This window comes from Lepisosteus oculatus, chromosome 9 (genome assembly GCF_040954835.1).
Source record: "Lepisosteus oculatus isolate fLepOcu1 chromosome 9, fLepOcu1.hap2, whole genome shotgun sequence".
NCBI classification, from domain to species: Eukaryota; Metazoa; Chordata; class Actinopteri; order Semionotiformes; family Lepisosteidae; genus Lepisosteus; species Lepisosteus oculatus.
Window position 1 is genome coordinate 11,606,513 of NC_090704.1, and position 24,259 is coordinate 11,630,771.

Genomic DNA, 24,259 nt, shown 5'->3' on the forward strand with positions numbered 1-24,259 from the left:
TGATTAATTAACTAAACACATACAGTCTCCGTCATTCACCCATTCATTGCTTAATTGTTATCAAACTTATGTGTCTCACAATGGTACAATAATATACAAATCTATGGAAACATTGGTAAAAAATATTCATACTCTTAAATTAGTAAATTTTGAAGAAATATTGAGTCTCAAAATACTTGGGCATTTAAATCCCCTTAGGAAGCAATGGACATTTAAGCACCTAAATATTGTGTACAGAATTTAAATAAAATATTATATTTAAATAAGGATAGTTTAGCAAACACTATTTAAGGAGGTACATTAGGTCCCCTTTTCACACCATAAAGGCCCATGGGTAATGGGGGGCAAGGGTCACCATTTTTCTCAACCATCTGACACTGGAGGTGATGTGGTCAGCATCACACTCCTGCCAGCCTATTACCTCCAGAAGGATTAACCCTCAGTACTCATTTGGAAAGCAGGCTGTGGACCTGGGCAAGCTACATCACTTGCCCCCACCTGGGATTGAACCCAGGACCTTCCAGTCAGAAGCTAGACACCGTTGCCATCTGAGCTACCACGGCTCCAGCTGACACTATTTAGTACAAATAATACATTTGAGAATAACATTGCTAGAGGTGACCACTGCAAATGTTTATGTCTGAATAAAAAAAATTACTGTGTCTTAACAGCAAAACAGTTTCACTGGATCATCGTGAGTTAAAATAAGCCTTTTCCCAGTCACAGCTTATTTGTTTTGTGCAAGTTTGTTACTGGATGGTCAACACAAGTTTTATCAGTGATTTTTACAGTACCTAACTGTGGAAGTACTAACCATATTTCCTGCTTAAAATTAAAAACACTAATTTTAATGGATGGAAAAACATGGTTTACCTTTGTCATAAAAAACATGTACCTTTTGAGTCATATGTTTTCACGCCTCACGTCTTTTCCCTTGCGAGAAATAACAAGTTGCTAGAGTCTTGAGTGTGAAATGGGGAGGCCCCTGGCACTCTCTACTAATTCAAGGTAGGGCGAAAGTACCTTCTTCTAGTATTTGTTTGGTCAAAAATAAACAATAAAATAAAATGGGCTCTCATAGCATAACATTGGCAACAACATTGTTAACAATTGTGCAGTTAAAAAGTGACAGCACAGTTTGTTTAACAGTACCTTTCTTTTTGCTCACTGCATTACACTTCCTGTCACATGATACATGGTACTGGTTCAATTACCATATCTATATTTAAAATAGTACATCCCCTACACCTGCTTCAAAGCTACATACCATTTAAACCATCATAGTCACCACTGTAACAAAGTAGCCTATACGTAAAAATAGATAATTGCAAAAGCTTAGCATTTTTACTTTACTTAGAAGAACACAATACACCACATACAACTTTAGAAAAACACTCATAAGCTTTTGTTAAATGTTAGATAAAAGATAAATATATTGTATTGGTATAGAAACAAAGTAGTTTTATGATGCAACATGCAGATTAAAACACATGAATTCCAGTTATCTTACAACTTTGAGATGGTTTTCTCTCAAGGCAAAACTTTTTATTTTACGTTCAAAGTGAAGCTTTCACATAAAACAGTCTAACATAAAAATAGTTGACTGTTATTTCAGCAGCAACTTTTAAGTATTTAGCCTTTTCCAAAAAAAAAACCCCAAAACACTTTTAGTTTGAACTTCTTCATTTCTGTGCTTCCTTTTTCTTCATCTTAGCGGGTTTACCATTTTACGGACTGTTACAGACTGGAACAAAAATCAGTCAGACTCAAAATGGAATAAGGAAGTGGTCTACCAGGGTACTGCTTGCCTACACTGTAAAAGCTCTACAAAAACAGCTAACCGAGAACAACTTCACCAATGTCTGGCTTAGTTTTAGTCGTTTTTCTTTGCTGGCACCAATTGAAATTAAGTATATCATTGTAAACTGCATGCTGTTTTGTGGAGCTAGTATGATAGCAAGGATTTTTGCATCGATGTTGTTGCAATCTGGGTATGCCACACAAATTAGAATATTTTGCCTTTCAGAATTATTACATTTAAGGAGAATTGTGTGATTTTACTAAAGTAGTCATCTGAATGCAAGTACAGTAAGCTATATCATTTATGTGTAAGGATATGTATCGTTGCTGCTGTATTTTTAGAAATAGTACCTGCACCAACACCTTTCTTGCTAGTCTGCTAGGTTTTAGAAGCTGTATCTTGCGCATTGACTAATTTGTATTTTTGGTGTTTTTAATTTATCTTTGCATGAGATCACTTTCAGATTAATACTATAATTCTGTAAACAATAAAATCCCAAAGTAAAAGCCCAAAGAATAACACATATTCAATATAACAAATATTCAAAATAACAAAGATAAAAAAGATAAAAGTTACACATTAACTGATTAGTAAATTGAAGTTCAGCCATTATTCTACAAATCAATTATTAATGTCAATCTGTTTGTGTCTAAACATGAATCATTTTCTTACTAGTTAGTTACAGGACCTAAGAGTATTCTGTTGTTAAAGGCCTTGTCATGAGAATCTTTTCACCATATAATATGAAAAATAACAGTTCCTATTACTATTGTAGGCCAATATAATATCATTCACACATTTAATGATGAATTTTTAAACCGCACTATGAAACAGCAAACTCAAAGGAGATTAAGCTCTAAAGAAAAAAATTATATCACTTTTACAGATATGGTCATACATATTGGATACTTGCAAGTGCAAAGCACTTCAACCCCCAGTACTCGCAATTTACACACTCAGTTCTCGATGGCGGCTTACCACTGAGTATAAACAAGACAAAATATTTTTAATTTGTCATTTGCAAATGGGCGATAGTTCAGGATTTTCAAGAAAATAAATGAAACAGATGACTATTACTCACTTAGGTCTCACCTATGCTTTCAGTCTTAATTATTGAAACTTGCATGGCAATAATAATAATACATTGACCTCCATGAAGTCAGTATGTTCTCATTTATAGGTTGTAATATTAAAAACCTTTTTGAGATCCATTAGTGAAACAAAATGTACTAACCTTCAACATAAAAAATACAAACTAAAGGTTACAGTGGTATAAATCTGGACTTCCGATAAAATTAAACGAAATGTATATATATGTATCTTTAAATAGAGGAGGCAGAATGAGAAAATTGGAACACACATCTGAAAATGAGCACCAAGAGAAGAATCAGACACACTAATATATAATTACACATACTACACCATTTCTTACACTGCTATTATATTTGTTTTTAATTATCGCTAAATTACTTTATTTTAGTTTTAATCAACATGTTAAAACCATAAAGTAACACCCAAAATTAATTTAAAGTACTAAATATATAGTAAAAACAATGCATTTTGTGTTCCATAGTGGTTTGTTCTAAACATTTGAAGCAGATAACCTCTGATACAGTACGTCTTACAAGTAGTTAATGGTTTGGATGCTGAAGACTAATTACCCTTTGAGTAAAAGTTTACTAGAAGGACACACCCTAAGTTTCAAAACCAGTAGAAAAATGTTATCATTAATTTTGGCATTCATTGCATTCAATAACATACAGTATCCAGAAGATGCAGTACATTTCTATTTAATACATTTCAGAATTAAAACACCTTTGATATTTGTCTCACAGTGATTTTGTTTCTGGAAACTAATTTAAAAAATTGTATTCTGGCAACAGGAACAAATACGTTACAAATTTTGGCAGTATGAATGTTACCATTAAACTTACTACATTGGTTTACTTTGTTATAATATGTATTTCTATTTTATTTTGTTTTTTTCCTAAGACTCATAGTGTATTAACTTTAAAGTAATGCTCAATGTTAAAAGAGGAACTGCAAAAAAATATGAAGGGAGTGGCAAATGTATGATTAGTGAGCGATGAAATAATGCAGATTTTTATATCAAATAATTCAGTCCAGTACTTTCAACAGAGTTTGTGTACTTTTTTAAAAAGTTTACATGAACATTTTACTGCTTGTTTTTTTTAAATGGTCACCTTATGATTTATTTTCTTTCTACTTATTCTGTGTTCAACTTAATCTCTTTAACAGTAAATTATTTTGTAAATTTAGCACTGCCAAAATCTCTTTTCTCTACAAAACAACTTTTTCCAGTTTGAGGAGCATTGTTTATATTTTTGTCAATATTTTATTAGAGATATAAAAATTCAAACTAACCACTGCAAAAAAGATTTGGAAGCAATCAAATGATTAATTGAATTCATTAACTGTTTTTATGAAGTCATCTTTTTCTTTGTCTGTTCACTACTATATAAAATATTTTCAGCACATTTAAGAGGGATGTCATGAAACCATCAATGAGAACTGAAAAATTACAGGAACAAAAATATGAATACTACAAGATACTATAAACTTAATTTAACTGAGATCTTTTTAATGACAATAAAAATTTTGGGGAAATTTCAAAAGATAGGTTTTGTGGGCATAAGAAGGCCTTTAGTTTAAAATCTGAATAAATAACAAAAAATAACCAACCTCAATAAAAATACATAAATAATGAAAAGCTAATGTAACCCAAAAACTGTAGCGAAACAATACCTATTTGGTGAATTATGTTAAAAAAGGTTCTCTTTTCTTCACTTAAATATTAACTAGTTATATGTAGTCAACATGAAACTGCCATACTAATGGAAGCACAAAACTGTTACTTAATTGAAAAGTATAACCCTTTTTCTAATATATGAGGAAAGTTAATTAAGCAGAGCAGTTTAAATAAACCAATCAAAAAAAACATTTTAATCTGTCACAACCAGGGACTACCAAAAAATATGATCCGCTACATACCTTCACAAACGATGCCCAAGACCAGCAAACCGACACATAGTGTCAGCTTCAGTCCAAAAAGACCTGTCATTTCCAGAGTTCAGCAAAGTCCTTCCGAAACACCATGCGTCCTATTGAGAATCAGCATAAGAATAATTTTTTAAAAACAGTTTTTTTATTTTTTTACTTGAAATGGGTATAATTGAGCAACGTTTTACATACGTTTTTCTTGCCTGCTTATCAGTCCGAGTGCAGTTTCCTCTGTGTGTTACCCAAACCCTAACCACTCGCTTCTTGTCATGCTACTGTGAATGATGTCAGATAGAAAGTCGTACCTACATTTTTAACATGCTCTTGGTCCATTCACTGCAGGAAGTCAGGTTATAAGTGAATTTCTACTGCGCCACATTTAGTTCTTCCACTCAACTTTGAAAACAGCCATAGACAGAAGTTGATTGTTTTCTTGTACCAAATAATTCAGGAAAAACAATTGTGCAACACTCTTAATTTCAAATCATACAAACTCCAGATTGTGACTTTGAAGATTCAGTATCATCATTTTTGAAAGGATTTCTGATATTTTGCCAGAATAATGGTTTTCAGTGTGTCTATTTGGTGCAATTAATGGGATTCAGGCTTTCCTAATAGGCCTTAACATAAATTATTATTTTTGTTACTTCCAAACAGTGGAACAGTTTAGCAGATTTGGATTTTTTTTTACACCCAGCACTTTTTTGTCTAGTCATTTTTTAAAGACAGCTTAATTCCTCCTTGTTTAAACTTAAACTTTTAAATGAATAATTTTAAAGCAACACAAAGTTTCAGACTATGCCACAGTAGATGTAGTGAGCTGGTCACAGCCACCTTGATGGTAAATTATTGGAGCTGTTTTTACCAGCAGTTATACTGTAACAATGTGTTTTTAAATTAAGATTACTTTTTGTTTAATCTTCTTATTTTCTATCACGTACTATACAAGCCTTTCATTCTATTTTTTTTTAAATAATTCTCACACTTACACAGCAAAGTGCTGTTCTGTACACTCTACTCAAAGTGCACTACACAGATAATGGGGACTCCCCTCTAATGCCACCTGTGTAGCCCCACCTGGATGATGTGGTGGCAGCCAAAGTATGCCAGTACACTCACCACACACCAGCTACCAGTGGGACTTTTCTACTTTCATTCATTTTAACATGTCTTACAAAGTCCTTTGTGATAATAATAATGACGTGTGATGCTGTAGCGGCTGCACCGCCCCCTGTAGCCATGTGCATGCAATGCATACTGGGAACGACGCCGGAGGGGCGGGACTACCGGACTGTATATAGTTGGACGGGGGCTGTGAGACGTCTCCCTTTCGTGTCTGTGTATAGTGTAGGTATTGTACTGTATTCCCTGTGTCCCTGTGTGTACTAAATGTGCTGCCAACACACATCAGAGCTGTATGCCTGCGTCATTCCATACCAAAACCCCATGGTCATTACATTGGTGTTTGGAGCGGGACAGAATGGAGCGGCGCAATGAATGAGAATGAGAGTGGCGCGGAGAGCTCCAGCGAGAGGCAGCGGGAGCCCACAGAGAGAGGCCCGGCGCGCGGAGAGAGGCCTGGTGCGCGGAGACGCCCAGCTAGACACAGTAGAAGCGGCTTGGTGAGAGGCTTGGCATGCAGAGAGAGGCCCAGTGCACGGAGAGAGCTTCAGCGAGAGCCCCGGGCAAGAGGAGCAGCAGAGCCCCGGGAGCAGCCTGCCTTGCATGTGCAGCCTGGAGGGACAGTTTGGAGTCAGGGATGCCTGATTCCTCAGGTGGGGGCAGTGTAGCACCCACGTGGGACGCTGTAGTGGCTGCACCGCCGCCTATAGCCATGCGCACGCAAGGCGGCTGGGAACAGTGCCTGAGGGGCGGGACTACCATATATAGTTGTTTGGGAGCTGTGAGACGCTCTTTCCCTTTCGTGTATAGTGTAGGTGTTGTGCTGCATTCCCTGTGTGTGTAACCCTCTTCAGCAGCATTAATAAATGTTCTGCCAACCCACGTCAAAGCTGTATGCCTGCTTCATTCCATACTGAAACCCAGCAGTCATTACAATAATAATAATAATGAAGAATTTCTTACACTTACTGTACATGGTGATTTCTGGACACTCCATTCAAAGCACTTTACAGGTAATGGGAACTCTCCACCACCACCAATGTGCAGCATCCACGGGGATAATGTGACACTTTCATTGTTGAGAACTATACTGCACAGAGAAGTAAAGCCATTGAATATGTGGTAGGGAGTAAAACTATTGCTCAGATTTGGTGTGGATTTTATAAGGTCCAAACAGATGTAGAACAAAAGATATTGGCAGCAGTGTTGGTGAACCAGTAGGCGCCATTCTTCTCTCTGGACCAGACCCTCCAAACCTGAGGACACAGGTATACCATAGGATGTGCTGTCTTCTGCCTAAAAAATTAAACTATGGTCCTGATTAATTGGTCATGAATGATCTCAGTGCATTTTTAAAATAAAATAAGGGGGTTTTAGCTCTGATGTTATGGTGAAATTCCGTTCTTGGCTTGCACAATCCGGCCTTCCTAAAGTTCTAATCCTTTTTCTTTTTGGTGAGGAAGTTTCTCACAACTTTTCTTGAACTGTCATGTAGTAAGACTGCTGGCACATGACTCCTGAATGACACCCCAGTAAGTTCTGCTCTTTTGTCTTATATGTAAAACACTTTAGTGTATAAATGCAAAGAAACATCATTATACAAGCAGTAAACATTGGGAGGAACGAACATGGGATTTAATAGAATGAAGGTTGAGTTTTGGTGTAGTTTTGGTTAGCATAGTTTTGGTTTGGGTTCAAATGCACCCAAGATTAAAGGGATTCATATCAAGATTTCCCTGAGATTACAAAAAGACGATTTGCTGTTATCTTTTAGTGGTAAGCTACACTAACTTCTTTCAAAAAATTTCAACAAAATATTTTTCATCCCCATACTTTGTGAATGGGGGCACTGTCGATAAGCCAGAGCCAATTCCAATTTCACAGGCATTTTGAGAAAAATTTGAATTGTAATTTTAATCAAAAACTGTCATTTTTTTCTGTTTCATTTTTTCATTGCATCATATGAGAATTGAAAAACAGTTCTAGGCAAGACAATTGCAGAAATGTTGCAAGGAGTAATAACTGAAGCGTGGATTAAAGGAGCCACATCCTGTGCCTTTGTGTATAAAAACCTGAGCTGACAAAGGACCAACAGACTGATTTGAAAGGTGTAAATCATAACAGTGAAGCAGTGTATATTGTATGATGCACAATGACTGTGGATTATTATATTTGTTTCCTGCATTCCCATGAAACTCTTCTTATTTTTAACTTGTTCAGATCATACAATGATCAGTTCATTTTTAGTTGCATTACAGCCCTTTAGTCTTTTCAAACAAAATCTTGGTCCAGACTTGATTTTTAGATGTCCAACTACAGTATTAGTTGGTTGGTATTAGACTATAGTATCTGAATCTGAGTGTTTACATTTGCATTAAGTTTTATTATATTGGGGAAATTTACTTTTAAAAAATAAAAATTTCTTATGAAAGGAACTACTTTATAAAATTAATAGTAGAAAATTAGTCCTCAAAGACTAATCAGTTTGTAGTGATTCTATTCTATTCTGTGTGTAGTTAACAAATAATGTAACATTGCCTACTGTACAATATATTAAGCAATTTATTTCATTTTAATTTTAGACCACTTATAACTGTAAGTGATTACTTCATATTAAACAGTCATGATGGATGTAAGTTGTGAATCTGCTCAAACATCAGTTACGCATTTTGTGGTACATTGATAACTGAGAGCATTTACGTTGAGGGAATTCACAGATGGCAGTACCACTCCAACGTATGAATGCTGCTTAGGAGTGGATTTAAGTGCTTATGCACAAAGTTTGCACCCTCCATTTTTAGCAAGCTCAGAAAAGGAAGTTATGCTGCTCTGTGACTCACCGTTTGGTGTATCATCAGTGACAGGGGTTGAAATTCAGAAATTAAGGTTATCAATTTGCACAGCAAACTTAGACCTTTGACTCTGAAAGATGATGTGAAATTATGTTGATGGAGTTGGTTAAAAAAGTTTGCGACCGCAACATAACTTCAATTTTGTTTTAAATCATGTGTGTTACAAAGATTGCCATCATCCTGTACTGTGTTTTTTTTTAATAAAGCATCACAATCTTTATTTCTATAATAGTACAATTTCTAGTACATCCTAATCTTGATCCTGCTTTATGTTTATCATTTTGTAAACACTGTCAACATCGCTGGAATGCATCCAGCCCTGCATAAAGAGCTTGAAAAGTGAATGTTTTTAGTGGGACTTTCAGTCACTGAGACATTCACTGAATCACTGCTTAGACAATGTAGATTAACACAAAAATCAGTTAATTGAACAAGTTGTGGTCGTTGTTTCCTTAACACCACTATAATAGGCACTAAGAATTCCTTTATTATATCACAAATTAACCCATTCACGAGTATAACTTTTGATTAATGGTTTATATAATAGAATAAACAACATTTCTTTGACAGTTTCGCTGGAACGCTCCCTACCACTGGTCAGTTTTCAGTTTTCAGTAGTGAAAATTGAATTTGAGTAACAGTAAAAAGCCCTGATTCCACTGCAGTATAACTTCTTTTTTTAACATGCTCAAGATGGAGGGAGCAAACCTTGTGCATAAGCATTTCATGACATAAGAATACAATCAGGTTTTGTGATTATTTGCAAAATGAAGAGCAATTTGGCAAAAAAACGAACCCTTACCAGCTTGTCTTTGGGAGGTTGGAGCCTCTGTGGTGAACCCACGTGTAAAAAAATGAGATCATGTAGACTCACATAGACTAACACAAACATCTTAAAACGAATTGAGTCCAGAATTGGCCCCAGAGCCGCAGAGAACCTGTGCTTACCATCATGCCACTGAGCTGCCACAGATTGTTTCCCTACAGACAGAATCTTATGTCTCTATTCCAGTCACAATTTTAAGGAATATATTTCTGTTAATATCTGTTCCAAGATTTCTGATCTACATTTGTCTCAGTCTCAGCAATTCATCTTTTGCAAACTTTCTAATGAGATCTATAGAAAAGAGGTGTCCCCTTGACACATGTCCAGCCTTATGTACATTTTTGTACTCTTTTCTACACGCTGCATCAAGAACTAGAAGGCTCAACTAGGCATAGTTGTCTGAAAAACGTACTGTAACTGTTTCATTCCAGTATGTGTTTATATGAAACACACATACCCTGATCGATAACCAGCATATAAACTGCAGATCATCAACTGGAAATCTTAAAATGTTATCAGTATATATTTCCAGTTTTCTGGTGATTATTCCTTATTATCTGTAACTGATGATGAAAACAATGCACAGATTAGAGATGAAGACAAAAAAAATCTATACATAAAAGGTACCTTGACTTTAAAGTAATGCCTTATGAAACAACAATTCCCAAATTCAGTAAACAAAGTTCACAATCCAGCCTGTTGAGGGTCTTCACATTGTTACCAACTTACAACCTCTGGAGCAGAAGTAAATTGGTTTAAATAGTCCTTTATCGGACGTTTTTACAGTAGGTCTTTTCCCCTGTTGAACTCATTTTAACTTACAGGGGAGTAGGGAGTAGAAAACCTGCAGGATTACAGACCCCAAGGCCTACTACTCAGAACAAATGCATCCTGAGATTTCCATTCCAATCCAGATTCACTTTTATTAATTAAACAATTAAGTCATTTGTTTCCTTAATTCTTTATCAGTTTCAAACTGACTGGAGTTGCCCAGCCTAAGTCTGAACCATATCTGGGGGTGTTGCAGAGGAAGTGCCCTTCAGCAGGCGTACCTTGCCTTGTACTGCTTAGGCAGTGACATTTAAGGATTCCTGGTTTGACAAAATGGAGACACAGATAAACAAATTAATTCTTTTTTAGACATACAGTCACATACGCATGTTTGACTCATGAAACTGATTGGATGGGTTAGAAATGTCACTGTTTGTTACATTCACCATGTAAAAACACTAATTGTACCTTACAAATAACAGATTTTGCACAAATCAGCTGCTGCCTCCTGTTGAATGGTAGCTTATAAAGTAAGATTTCTAATCCAACATTTTTCTTATAGATCTTTCTATGTGTTTTGTTTCTATGCATTTTCTTTATTTTTTTTTACATCTATGACGATAAGATGGCCCAAACAAAAGCAGTGCCCCAGTTAAGTGTACATTTACAATGTAACCCTTTTACTGGGAGACACTTTGAATTCATGGCTGGCTGTAAAATGTATGTGTTCACCTTTGTATTGCTTTGGGTTTTTTCTAACTGTTGATGCCTAACTCCAGTTGCTGAAAATAATACACCACCTTTGCACATGATAACCATGTATTTTGCGTATCTTGAAAGGTTTTTAAAGAGGGTTTTTTAAGAAATGAATTAGCTAATCTTGACAAAAGAGGAAATGTAAGAAGCAGAACAAGCTTTAATAAGATGAAAGGAACTAGAATGTGCATGAGTAGGTTATGAGCTTGGTGACTATTACAGATTTTTTTTAAAAACAGAAGACTCAAATATTCAGCTCTCTTGGTTTTCTTTTTATTAAGAGGAAAAATGTTTATGTTATATGTTACTTTGAAAAAAATATCTATATGTTTAGCCTAGGAAGTGTTTTTTTAGAGTAATGAAAGACAATTTTCAGAGCAACCCTAATGAAAGCTGTACAAAAATAATGTTAAGCATACTGTACTTTGCAACCTTTATTAAACTTACAATTCCATCAATATTCACTTTACTTTTGTACACGACACATAGTTCCTGATGAAGATTGCTCCCGAAGCTCTTGGTCACTCATGGGGGGAATACATTACATACCTGCACATTTTTGTGAGTGTCCTATAAAAGAGTATGTTTGAAAATCTGCTGGGAAACTAATGAACACATTGTAAACTAGTGTAGTCTTTGATGTCTCTTTCAGGTCTCAAAGCACAACAGTGACCCCTGCAACTTCCTGGGCAAGTTCAAATTTGTGTCCCCCAATTGATACTGCTCTTGTATATCATGGAAGAGCTTGCAATATATACATGATGATGATACAAAATGATGGTTAAGAGTCTGTCTGCACTTGCTCACACTCCACATTTGGGTAGAGGGTACAGAGATTTTTATTATCATTATTAAGACTCAAAGACACACTTGGACAATTTAGTCTGTGTGGGTATGTAATGCAAATAATTGCAGAAAAATACAAAAAGATATCATTGATTATTGATGGATACAGGTGCAACCAGCAAGAAGAAGTCAGGTTAGAATGCAAAAAACGTCCAGGTACATAAAACCCAGAAAAAAAATTTTATTAAATAAAATAATTAAACATTTGAGTTCAGGTAAATGGGCGGTTTAGTGGTGTAATGGCTAACATTGCTGTTCTGTAGTGCTGGGGCCTTGGGCTCAATTCCAGATTACTGTATCTGCATGGAGCGTGTGACTATCTGTGTGTGCCCTGCAATGGCCTGGAGTCCTGTCCAGGAGTACCCTGCCTTGTGCCAATTGCTTGCTGGGATATGCACCAGCTCCCCTGCTACCATGCTACCCTGGATGATGCAGTTAGAAAATGAATGGATGGAGTCAGGTAATTTTAGAACAATTTGATTTATGAAAGATACTGTAGGTACTGTATAATATGAACAGGTGATGTTCTGCACTAATCCATAAAATTCCCACAGTATACAGTATATTCACATCAACACATCTCTGTTCTTTACAGGCAGTCAATATCTAGTACTTCCTCCAGAAAGCTATTATCCTTTTCCCAGTTCCAATAGTTTATACAGAGTGTAAGCTGTTGTATTATATTTGATAAAAGGTCATGTATTCTGAAGGAAACATACTGAACATTCATTTAAGTGGGTTGATAGTCATGTCATGTCATTTGTTGAACCCACTTTATACCATATGGTGTCGCGGAAAGCCGGAGCTTACCCAGAAAGCAACAAGCACAAGGCAGGGTACACCCTGGACGGGGAGGCAGTCCATCGCAGGGCAAGTGCAAGCCAATCATACATGGGGACAATCTGGAGACCACGTTAAAGCCCGAGGGGGGGAATTTGGCCCAGACACTGGGATAACTCCCTAGTCTTGACGAGAAATGCCCGGGAATCTTTAATGACCACTGAGAGTCAGGACCTCAGTTTAATGTCTCATCCGAAAGATAGCGCCCAATGCAGTATAGTGTCCCCGCCACTATACTGGGGCATTAGGACCCATACGAACACGACTTCCAGCAGCAACCATAGCTTCCCAGGAGGTCTCTCATCCAGGTACTGTCCAGGCTCGACCCTGTTTAGCTTCAGTGGGTAGCCAGTTTAGAGCTGCAGGGTGATATACTGTTTTTAAATTATTATTTTTTTTTAATTTAAAAATAGTTTTAAAATTAAATGAAACCTAAATAAAATAAATAGTTTCTTAGCCACCATATTATTTTCAAATATTTAACCTTTCTCATCCATCAACTGATATTTTACAAAAATAAATATTTCCAGAGTTTTCACATAACCCAAGCGTGGAGCAATAGAGTGCATGACTGCATGACCGTAAGAACAAGGCGTTGTTACTAGTGAAATTAGTGAAACTAACTAGTGACAAGAGCTAAAAAGCTCTTGCTTCCTCCACCCATGGAGGGTGTGGCCAAAATTGACAATTGTAGGGAAAAACATGTGTTTGTCACCTGTAGTGTATACTTAGCTGGGTGGCTTAAAAAGTTATTTCTTATTTCTCAAACCTTCGTTATAAGCTACCATTTTGTGTATTTCGTTAGTACGCTTAGATCCTAACTACTGTATGTTACAGAATGGCAAAGTATGTGAGGGATAGCAGCCTAGCAGTGAGGATGAGGCTGCCCAAACTCCTCCTAACTATCACAGTGGGTGAGCTAGGGAGTTGCAGAGTGTAGATGGGGTGGCAGGAGGGGTGCAAGAGAGATCCGTGAAGGGAGATCCTGGGTGAGAGATTTACAACATATATGTTGGTAAGCGCAAGTGGCTGAGATCAAGATCTTATCTACCTGCCGAACGTCTGTTATAAACTGCGTTTAGCCCTCATTTTGTGGAGCTAATTGTATATTGTTTGTAAACAACCTTTCAGAATTTAAAATTAATAATAAGAAAGGTCTGCAGAGCTTAAAGTGACAACCCAGATGTGGGCATTTGTGTTTACCTAAATGTGTGCTTGTGTGCTGCAGGTTACTGCATTGTTGATGTCTGTATTCACTAGCACAAAAAAAAAAAACTCATGGCTGTCCAACTGTCTTTTCGATGTCAGTCACGACACTTTTCAATGGTTCTCGCGTAAATTCAGAGAAGCCGCACAGAAACTTCTCTCTTCCGCTTTACAGTACCATTAGCATCCTGTCCAGTCAGTAAAATGTTTCTGTTTAACTGAATTACCGATTTTCCCTCAATTATTTCTATATTGCTTTTATAGGTTGTGTATAAAGATTAAACAACAGGGTTTCTTAAATAGTTATTTAACATACAGTACGAGGTTTATTTTAAGAATCCATGTTTCACCAAAATGTGTTTTAGCTCTGTTTGAGGCATGATTTCAGTGTGGTTTAGACAAAGGAAACACATGAGGAAATAGCTCATCCGCCACCCCTGACATTTGAGTAATCCCTTCACTTTATTATTCAACTTTCACTAAAGAATACTGTATACAGACACTCCTTTGGTACTCCATACAAAAAGGCACAAATTGTATGTATCCCTAAATTCAAATTTTACTTAGGAATAGCTTGCTTGCAACACTGTCAGGGTCTGACCATATGTCCAAGTTCCAGCTGTTTTTTATAGACTAAAAGCTTCATTCTCAAGAAACTTTTCTACTGAACTCAAAAGGACAAAATGTAGGTTTATACACAGTACAGTATTTTACAGACTCTTTCAATGTACTTTTTCTTTAAGACCAAATTTTCCTCAGCAATGTACAATATTTAAATTTAAAGCTAAATTTTGTGTGCAATCTTTTGTGCTTTATGTGTCATTCTTGACAGCAAATGAACATCCTGTGTCTGAGATGTTGCTCTTTTTTGATAAAAAGTCTATTTTTGTTATGGTTTTTGCACTTTCATATGAGGAGGGGCTGTGAATTCAATGGGTTTTTAACCAACAGACACTGTTAACTGAATAGTAACAAAATAAAAGTTGCAACAAAAATGCAGAATAATTCTGATAACATTGTAAATGGTCATGTACTGTAAGTTTCTTTACCAGTCTGTTTGAAAAACTTGAGAAAAAAGAAATAATGACTTAATTGGGTTATAGTATGGTTAATGTTTAGCTGCAGTCTGGAACTTCATTTGTTCCCTGTACTGACGATATTATTATACAGGGTATATTGGGAACTTGCAAAAATAAATCAGTCACTGTGACAAGATATCTAAAGAATGTGTTATTAAATGTGTCTCACTTCAAAGTAACTTTCTGTGTCTTTGCTCGTCTACTGGAAGATTGCTGAATATTATAAAGTTTATTGGATATGTGAGATGATACAATGTTTAAATGGCGTAGTTCTGTACTTAAACCTTCCAATCTAATGTACTGTAATGTATCAATGATTCAATTCACCTTGTTCCTTAATGTGTTAATAACCAAATGGAAAATAGAGATTTTGAATGTGAAAGTTTACATCTTGTTCACTTTTCCATATTTCACTATTAAATAACCAATTCTGTTCAACAATGACATCTTGACATTAATATTTCAAAATTTCACAACACATTAATAAGAATACATATTCACAAAAAGAGAAAAATGTTCATATACCCATCCTTCATCACACACAACACTTTCCAACCCCAAAAGATTTTAAAACCCAATCTGTGAGTTAATGAAAACTAAAATCAGCATGAACTTTTGAACAAATCGGTACTTCATCCATACTTCAAGTAATCAGTAACTTCAGTGGTGAAGTTGTATCTTTCTTTAAAGTACTGATTTTTTTCAATTTTGTATTCTGATAACCAAAGACAGGTTATCAAAAAATTAAAACCATTAAGAAATGACTGGTCTTTCTTATTTTTACTGTTAAGAATATGTTGATTTAAGATTTAAATGTAAAATAAGATTTAATCCTTTTCCTATGGTCAAATGAAACGCACTTTCTGTTATTTACATGTTTTAATTTTCATAATTAGGAGCATTAACATGAGATTATACTGTATAAAAGACACAATATTAGTATAAATTTGCGTGAGGTGAAAATTAGAGATGCAACAAATACTAACATTACAAAAATTAGAACATTCTCTGTTTTAAGTAATACAATATATGTTCTTTCAATAGTATTAAATGGAGAAAATTTGAAATGAATCTAAGTATAATCTTATTTGCAAATTGCTGCTATTTACATTAGCAATGCATGTTTAAATGTATTGAGCATTTTAGAGATGGAATAAAAATACTTAATTATACTGAGATCTATGCAGATTCATGACAATAGTGTAAATAACAACGATGTGAGTTTCAGTAAGACTGTTTAATGATTAATATGTTGTTTTAATTTTGATAAAGATAGAAATACTGTAAGTGTCCCTGATCTGATTATGAAGGATGTAGTATCTGAATAAAACAGTAATACTACAAACAATAATACTACTGATATAGATACATGATGTTAAAGCTGAATTTCTTGACACACTGATAGATGCATTTTGTTGGGATTTTTATATCCTGTACATTTACAGTTGTGAGAAAAAGGAATTATCTGGATTTCTGCATGAATGGCTCCTAAAATGTGATCTGATCTTCATCTACAGTAAGTCATAATAATAAATAAAGACAGTCTTGTTTAACAAACAACACACACAACATTTACATCGCCATATCTTTATTGAACAAATGGTTTAGATAATCAAGGTCACTGATGGAAAAAGTATGTGAACCCTTATATTTAGTAACTAGTGGAACCTCCTTTATTGGAAATAACCTCAACCAAACACTCTCTGTAGCTGCTGATCAGACCTGCGCAGTGGTTAGGAATTTTGGCCCATTCCTCTATACAAAACCATTTCAGTTCATGTATATTTTTGGGATGTCTTGCTTGAACAGCCTGCTTCAGATCACGCAACAGCATTTCAATGGAATTGAGGTTAGGACTTGGCCATTCTAAAATACAGAATTTCTCCACTCTGTTGTTGATCTATGCCTGTGCTTTGGATTATTGTCATTTTGTATGATCCAAATTCTTTTTGGGTCACATACGCCATGATATTTTTCTGTAGAATTGCCTGATACAACTTGGAATTGATTGTTCCCTCAAAGCAAAGCAGCCCCACACCATTATACTTCCTCCACCATGCTTCACAGTTGGGATGAGGTTTTGGTGTTGGTATGCAGCGTTTTCTTCAAACATAACACCGTGTACATTTACCCAAAAATTGAACTTTTGTATCATCTGTCCACAGAACATTGTTCCAGTAGTGCTGTGAAACATCCAGGTGGTCTTAAGCAAACTTGAGAGAGGCAGAGATGTTTTTTTTGGAGACCAGTGGTTTCCTCTGTGGTAACCTCCCATGAACACCACTCTTGTTCAGTGTTTTTCTTGTGGTAGACTCATGAACACAGACATTATTAAGGGAAAGAGATGCCTGCAGATCCTTAGCTGTCACCCAAGGGTTCTTTGTCACCTGTTTGAGGATTGTACGGTGTGACCTTACACTGATCTTTGTAGGAAGTCCACTTCTGGGGAGAGTAGCAATGGTGCTGAATTTCTTCCATTTGTAAACTGTTTGCCTGACTGTGGACTGATGGAGGCCCAAGTCTTTAGGAATCCTTTTGTAACCCTTTCCAGTCTTATGAGCTTCAACAGCTCTTCTTCTGAGGTCCTTTGAAATCTCTTTTGATCAGGCCATATTGAAATTCAACAGAATTCTGCTGTGAAGAGCAGGTAACCAAAACGTTGTTTTGTTTTATATTTTTGTCAAAATTATTTCGAGTAGTATCAAAATGTCTTTTTACATTGTACGTTTTGCGAGCGACCAATAATTTTACTACAAAGCAAACGGAAAGGCTGCCCATCTCTATCAATCACGGCAAATTTGCTCCCCCATTCCTCCTAGTAATTTCCTACCCTCATCTCTGATGCTCTGACTTTGTTCTATTTGAACATGTTACATTGTCTGTATTTGTTTCTTTGACATTTTCTTCCTCTGGCCCAATTCGTTTTTCACTCCTTTTTTCAAAAAACTTCCATTTTCCAAAATCCAATCCAAAATTTTTTTTTCTTTCTTTTTTTTATACGAACGAGCAGGCCACTAGGCTAGGCAACCCTGCCATGAGCGGGCTAATCTTTGCACTCAGACGCATAACTGGCATGACGGTAAAGGCAATATGAAAGTGTGTTCTAGTGACACATGTTATAGCCTGTGTAGAGCCCTTTTTTAATGAAATTAAAGATTAATAAAAATTAATCTGATCACCAGCGAATCTATTCAGTTACAGTTTTATGTGATTTGAACACACTCTTAGTGGGGCTGCGAATTCTACCTTTTTTTATTTATTATTTTTGATCAAAGGAATCGACTCCAAACATAATATATTAAAAGAGGATCAGAGGTTGCGGGCTGCAGTTTAATTTATGAATCACCCAAAAAATAATTATTTTATTTCTAACAGTTTTTAATTAGATTTCATTCAGTTTATTTGACTGAGATTCTATGGTGAGTTGATTTTACACCCTGAAGAGAGAGACAGAATAAACAGTTAACTTTTACTTGCTGTAAAAGCCAGGAATATTTATGCTTTTTGTCCTTATGCAGGTCTCTGCTAACATTAAAGCCTGTCAAATTGTACTTTGTTATATAGTCACATGACTGTACTTTAATGCCGTTAATCTTAACTTGAGTTGGAGTTCTACCATCTATTATGGGTATTTATACTCATTTATTATCCTATACAGTTTTTGTGTAATTTTAAATAAGTTTGATTTTTTTACTTTATTTGTTTTTTTTATTTCTCTACTGAGTATCACCTGTCAAGCAGACAATTTTCAACAGATAGCAAAGTGCATCAGTCAGATGCCGTAACTATTGGCTTTAGGAGCTAGACTCAGATTTGAACACTCGAGATTTTATGTATTGGTGTCCTGGTGGAGCACATGCCTAAAAAGGTTCAGAGACTATGTAGAAAAGTGATGTGCACCATGACCTTGTTATTGATTATACCTGTAGCTATCTGTAGCTGTAGCTATGTGCATATAAATGCATTACCATGAGAGCACATATCGTCTTCATTGAAACAACCTTGTACTTCTAAACACACAGTTCAGATTTGTTCAATCCTATCAATCAGTAGTTTGTTTGTTGGCTTTGATAGTCTTTTTGTATTTCCTTTTCTTTACCAGTTCACAAAGTCTTATGTACGATGATGACCTAGAGATCAACTTCTACATCAGGGCTTTTATTGGGGGAAATCTGAGTGAAACACCCTGCTCAAAGATACAAAAACAGCATTCTACTCATGATTTGAGCCCACAACCTTCCAGTCTGGAGTCCAGAGGCCAAACCACAACTCCACACAGCAATCTTGAGGAAGTGAGGTACTTCCTGTAGTCTTTTTGTAAGTAGAAAAATATCACAGCTTCTGCAAACAGAACCTGTACTGCAAACCAGGCTGCATAATTTGTCATCTGCATTCACCTGCTCACACAATAAAAACTAGTTTCCTACAGCCTGATTAACATTTGACTACGTATTGATAGTTTAGGAGAGTCTTAGAAAGGTTAAAACAGTGGTGAGGTGATTATCTCTGCTACTTCACAGCTCATGGATCTTAGTAGCAAACCCATCACTGCAACTGCTTAAATTCCGCTGGATTGAGTTAAGTCAATGACAGCATAATTTCAGAATAAATAGTTCCGTTTCTTTTTGGTCCCTCAGTAGGCTAGTGAATTTCAAGCACGAAAAGCAAAGATTCAGCTATAAAGACCAAGGTCTTTTCAGAAATGCACAGATAAAGTTGTATAAAGACACACACATCAGGAAAATCTTATCTACTGTAACTTGTTTGAGCACAGTGAAGTCAGACATTAAGTCAGAAATGGACGATCATACCACTCAGACTGCGATGATGGAATCATTCAGATATTACAAACAAGACAGACAAGCACAAAGCATACTCACCCGAATACCAAATTTCATCTCATCACCAGATGATGGTTTGGATACTAGGCATGTGGAATAAGGAGGAACAAAATAATAGCAGATACAATTAAAACATAAAAACATCAATAAACATCAATATAAATAACTGTAATAGTGTAACTTTCATCTTTCCATTTTCTAATTGCTTTATCAAATACAGACAGGGCTGCAGGGGAGCCGGAGGCTACTGTATCTCAGCACGCAACAGGTACAAGACACAATATAACCTGGATGTGACACCAATCCACAGCAGAACACACACGCACACTAGGGCTGATTTTCCCAGAAGACATGTTGTTAGTCTTTGTTGTCAGCATTACTGACCTCTGCTTTGTTTGGGTTTAAGTAGCAACACGCGAGTTCATGTTCAGTTGGTTGCTGGGGGATAGTTTTGAGTCTTCCATGGAAAACACAGAATTTCAGTGCTTCACATATTAATAAATGTCTTTTAATTCACTCCATGGTTCTTAGAAATTATGGTGCTGTTCTGTGTCAAGCACAAACATTGCTGTCTAGGTAAAGCTGTAAAGCTCCAAAGAACACCCCTGTTTTTAGGCTCCATTGGAATCCCTTTCACATGGAAACACTCAAAGAATACACTTGGTCACTGGTATTGCATCCTTCCAGAAAGGCTACATACTGTATAATCAAATGATTTCCAAGTATGAGATAACCATCTGTGAGGCAGCCTCTTCTCCCTAATAATTTGTATGTAAAACTGGAACAGCCATAATGATGTTTCTGTGCAAAGCTCTTTGAGGAATTCCAATAAAATGTTACCATAGACTGCTGCCATTCCTTACTTGATATTGATTAGAATCTTGGTTAATTTATCCATAGAGAGACTCTGGAATGTGACTGTCCTCATTGTACTGCTGGAATGCATGCTGTTCATCACAGATTTTACAGAGCTGTTACATAGATTTTTCCGGGCTCAGGAAGAGCTTGGAGACGCTAAAGAGCATGATTTTCAGGCAGTGTCAAAGATGTTCTGGCAAAGCATTTATTGAGTGGTCAGAGGGATGTTGGCCTTAGTTTTAAAGAACTTTTACTTCTACAAAGAACCATGTACCACCCACATACAGTAGTTCCCATCTGTGTCCTCTGATGTGTGAAGAACATAGTAAAAAATGAGTACATGTGATATAAAAGGTCTGCTTGTTACAAGAAATGTTCATCTTTCTTGCAGACCAACCATAATGATGATCGGATTTGGTAGCAAGATTGTATTTCTCTGGATTCAATAATGTGACAACATTTATTTTTAAATTTACAAACAGTAATATAAACGTGTGATATAAATCAAAACTTTAACCCACCCGACAATTTTCATCAATACTAAGTTTTTCAGTCTATTATTTTATCAGTGGATTAACTTAAACTTTTGATCTAACCCGAGAGAGAAAGTTGTTGAAGTCCCATTACATAAAATGTAATGCAAAAGTAGTTGCTGCAAATGCACACCAGATGGCAGTATTCTTCCATTAAAAAAAATATGGTTTCACCATCCTAGAAAGCCCCTACTATGAACGTTAGTTCGTTGATTTGTAATAAAAGAATCATCTGGGTTATATTGTTCAGGAGTGTGTAAACATTATGCATTAATATTACTTTAAATTACAAAACTTATCAGTAAAAGCATTGTGTTTCCTATACATTAAAGTTAAAACAGTGGGAAAAAGTTCAGAGACTTTAAAAACAAAAATACTAGTTATATATACATAATGAATATAAAAATGTTTTACAGCCAATTCCGTTCATAATTATATTGTTTTATTTGATAATTCAGTAGTACTAGTGCAACAATTAATTTAAAGTACCTGCTTGTTAAAAAAAGTATTAAATTATTCACACATTCATACAGTAGTTGTCAGATCTCTTTAAATTTTAATAGCATTTTAATTGCTATTATGTTTTTTTTTACAGGGGTCTGAGATTCATGACTTACAGGACTGCATATAGAAAGCATACATTGTATCCAGGCCTGACAGGGAATCTGTATAAACCTAACATAAAAAAGTCTGTATTTTGGACATAACGCATTCATAGTTTTTGTCAAAATGTGCATTTGAAAAAATAAATAACATTTTTCTATGGAGGTAAAATAGTTTTTTATTCAGATATTCCCATGCCAATAAAAGAAGATACTTTAAGTTACTTTAAGTATTTTACCATTAATGTCTTACTTGAACTTTAACTGTGAACAAATATACTATAGATATTGTAGGTGCAACTTTATTCAATCACCAATTCATGGATTTTAAGCTTCAGAGACAACACAAAGTATGTTTTGTCCCTATCATTAATTAAATCATTTTCTAACATATGTGGAAGTTCAGTTATAATGGTCATCAAATGAATGTTTCATACAAAATCATTATTTTTCCCTATTTTCACCAGCTAATCTCAGACCTTACTGGAACTGGCACTGCCAGATTGCCAGACTGACCCTGAACCACACCTAACACTCTGTCCTCATAAATGCATGAACCTGACTTGGCATGCAAAGGGGGTGGCTACTTACATTCTTTACTATATTTGTGGTTTATCATAGTATTTAAACACCATTCAAGAAAAACACTAAGTGTTGCGTTGAAATGAGTCCAAGCCTCAATGATATTGTCTCTGAACAGTAGTGAGTTCCATTCGTGTGAGCTCAGGTCCAGTAGAAGCAATTCAGTCTTCAGCCATTCCCTCCCCTTTCCCTCAGCACTGCCTCAGCAGTCCTAGTCTGGAGGCTATAACACACAGCTGACAGGCAGTTAACGAGTTTTCCAGTCAAAAGACAGCTTTCCTTCTGCTTGGCTTTTAATTTGGATTTTTGTGCCTAGACTTGAATTGTCTGGAGAATTGTTCCATAAACATTTTGAAAACATTTTTATTAAGACCAAATTCTAGCACATTTAATATAATGACATATTTATATACATGAGGTATCAACATTAACAAGCACAATCATGGGGAAGAGAAGGAAATCGTAATCCATTACAGTAAGTGCAAAATGCAAGCGCAAGATTAAGTGCTTTTTTTTTTATTTGACGCATAGCACATAACACACACTGTCTTTAATTTGTGAGATTAGAGGAGTTATATAATCGTATCGACATAGATTATCTGAAGAGTATCCTTGTGATGTTTTTTGGTTAACATTTAAAAGAAATTGTGGCCTTTATTTTATATATTTTATAAAATCCCAAACTATAACATGTACCGTGTTGGTGCTACTGTAAGGTGTTATTAGGTGACATTAGTAGAAAGCTGAAATGAGCATTTAAATTGAAAACGTGGGTTTAACAACTTCATATTGTTGCTTCAAAAATAGTTTTTTAGTGCCAGAACTATAAACATGATAAACAGTTTATGGAGGCAATGTAATAATTAAATGAGGAACAATTACTTGATGCCCAGGGCTAACACTGTCCTTGTGAGGTCTCTGTTTTGGTCGGTTGTACTTATTCATACATGTATTATTCCTTATACAATAATACTTTCATAAAGCCTGTAGCAGGGAAAAAAAAATACCATAAAAAACCTTACTCACAATCCTTCTAGAAAGTACTGTTTCTTTTAGGAAAGGCTCTGCAGCAGAAGTGTTGCTAAGACACGCACACTAAGAACCAGACATCTTCATTCAACAACAGGAAAAAGGACAATATGTCATATCTGGCGGCTGAGAATTTTAATTATTTCCTCAATTGGCACAAGCTATTAAGAGTAACACGTGGAAACGGGGCCTGTGATGTGTTGTATTGATAATTGATATGGTGCTACCACAGGTGTAAGAATCCTAGTCACAAAGAAACAATTATTGAGATCTTTTATTGTGAGGCATCTAATGATGATACCATACAATAAGCCCACATAAGGACTAAACAACGAAAAACCAGTTTGCCTTCCTTCTTTTATTTTTTTCCAGTGCTTAACCTACACACAGTCACAATTAAGATTCCAGGGCACTGGATACAGGGATTGGGTAACTATGTGTTCTAAGGCTTTAAGATTTACTAGCTAATTCAATTTCTCAAAAAATAATAAAAGGGAACCAGAATACATTTGGACATACAAACACACTTGTTTACTCAATGCACATTGATTGAAATTTTTCAATTGAATGAAATAAAATAACACATATAACTAATATCAATGAAAGGTGAGAATGATAAGAGCATTCTATTTAATACAAAGGAAAATAGAAGTAACAATATTCATCTGAATTTCAAAGAAGATGCAACTTCAGA

The 24,259-nt window shown here is 35.6% G+C and overlaps 1 protein-coding gene across 7 annotated transcripts in view; it reads right to left on the bottom strand.

The window, feature by feature from the left end:
- ptprc (protein tyrosine phosphatase receptor type C) overlaps positions 1-5,123 on the bottom strand; it is a 45,974-nt gene extending 40,851 nt beyond the window's left edge. For all 7 annotated transcript variants that reach the window (XM_015355608.2, XM_015355607.2, XM_015355606.2 and 4 more), the window contains exons 1-2: positions 5,015-5,123; positions 4,814-4,923 (exon numbers count right to left, since the gene is read on the bottom strand). In XM_015355608.2, the coding sequence (XP_015211094.1) occupies positions 4,814-4,883 (70 nt within the window). In that variant the 5' untranslated portion in view covers positions 4,884-4,923; positions 5,015-5,123. The remainder of the gene's footprint in view (positions 1-4,813; positions 4,924-5,014) is intronic.
- Positions 5,124-24,259: the final 19,136 nt, after the last annotated feature.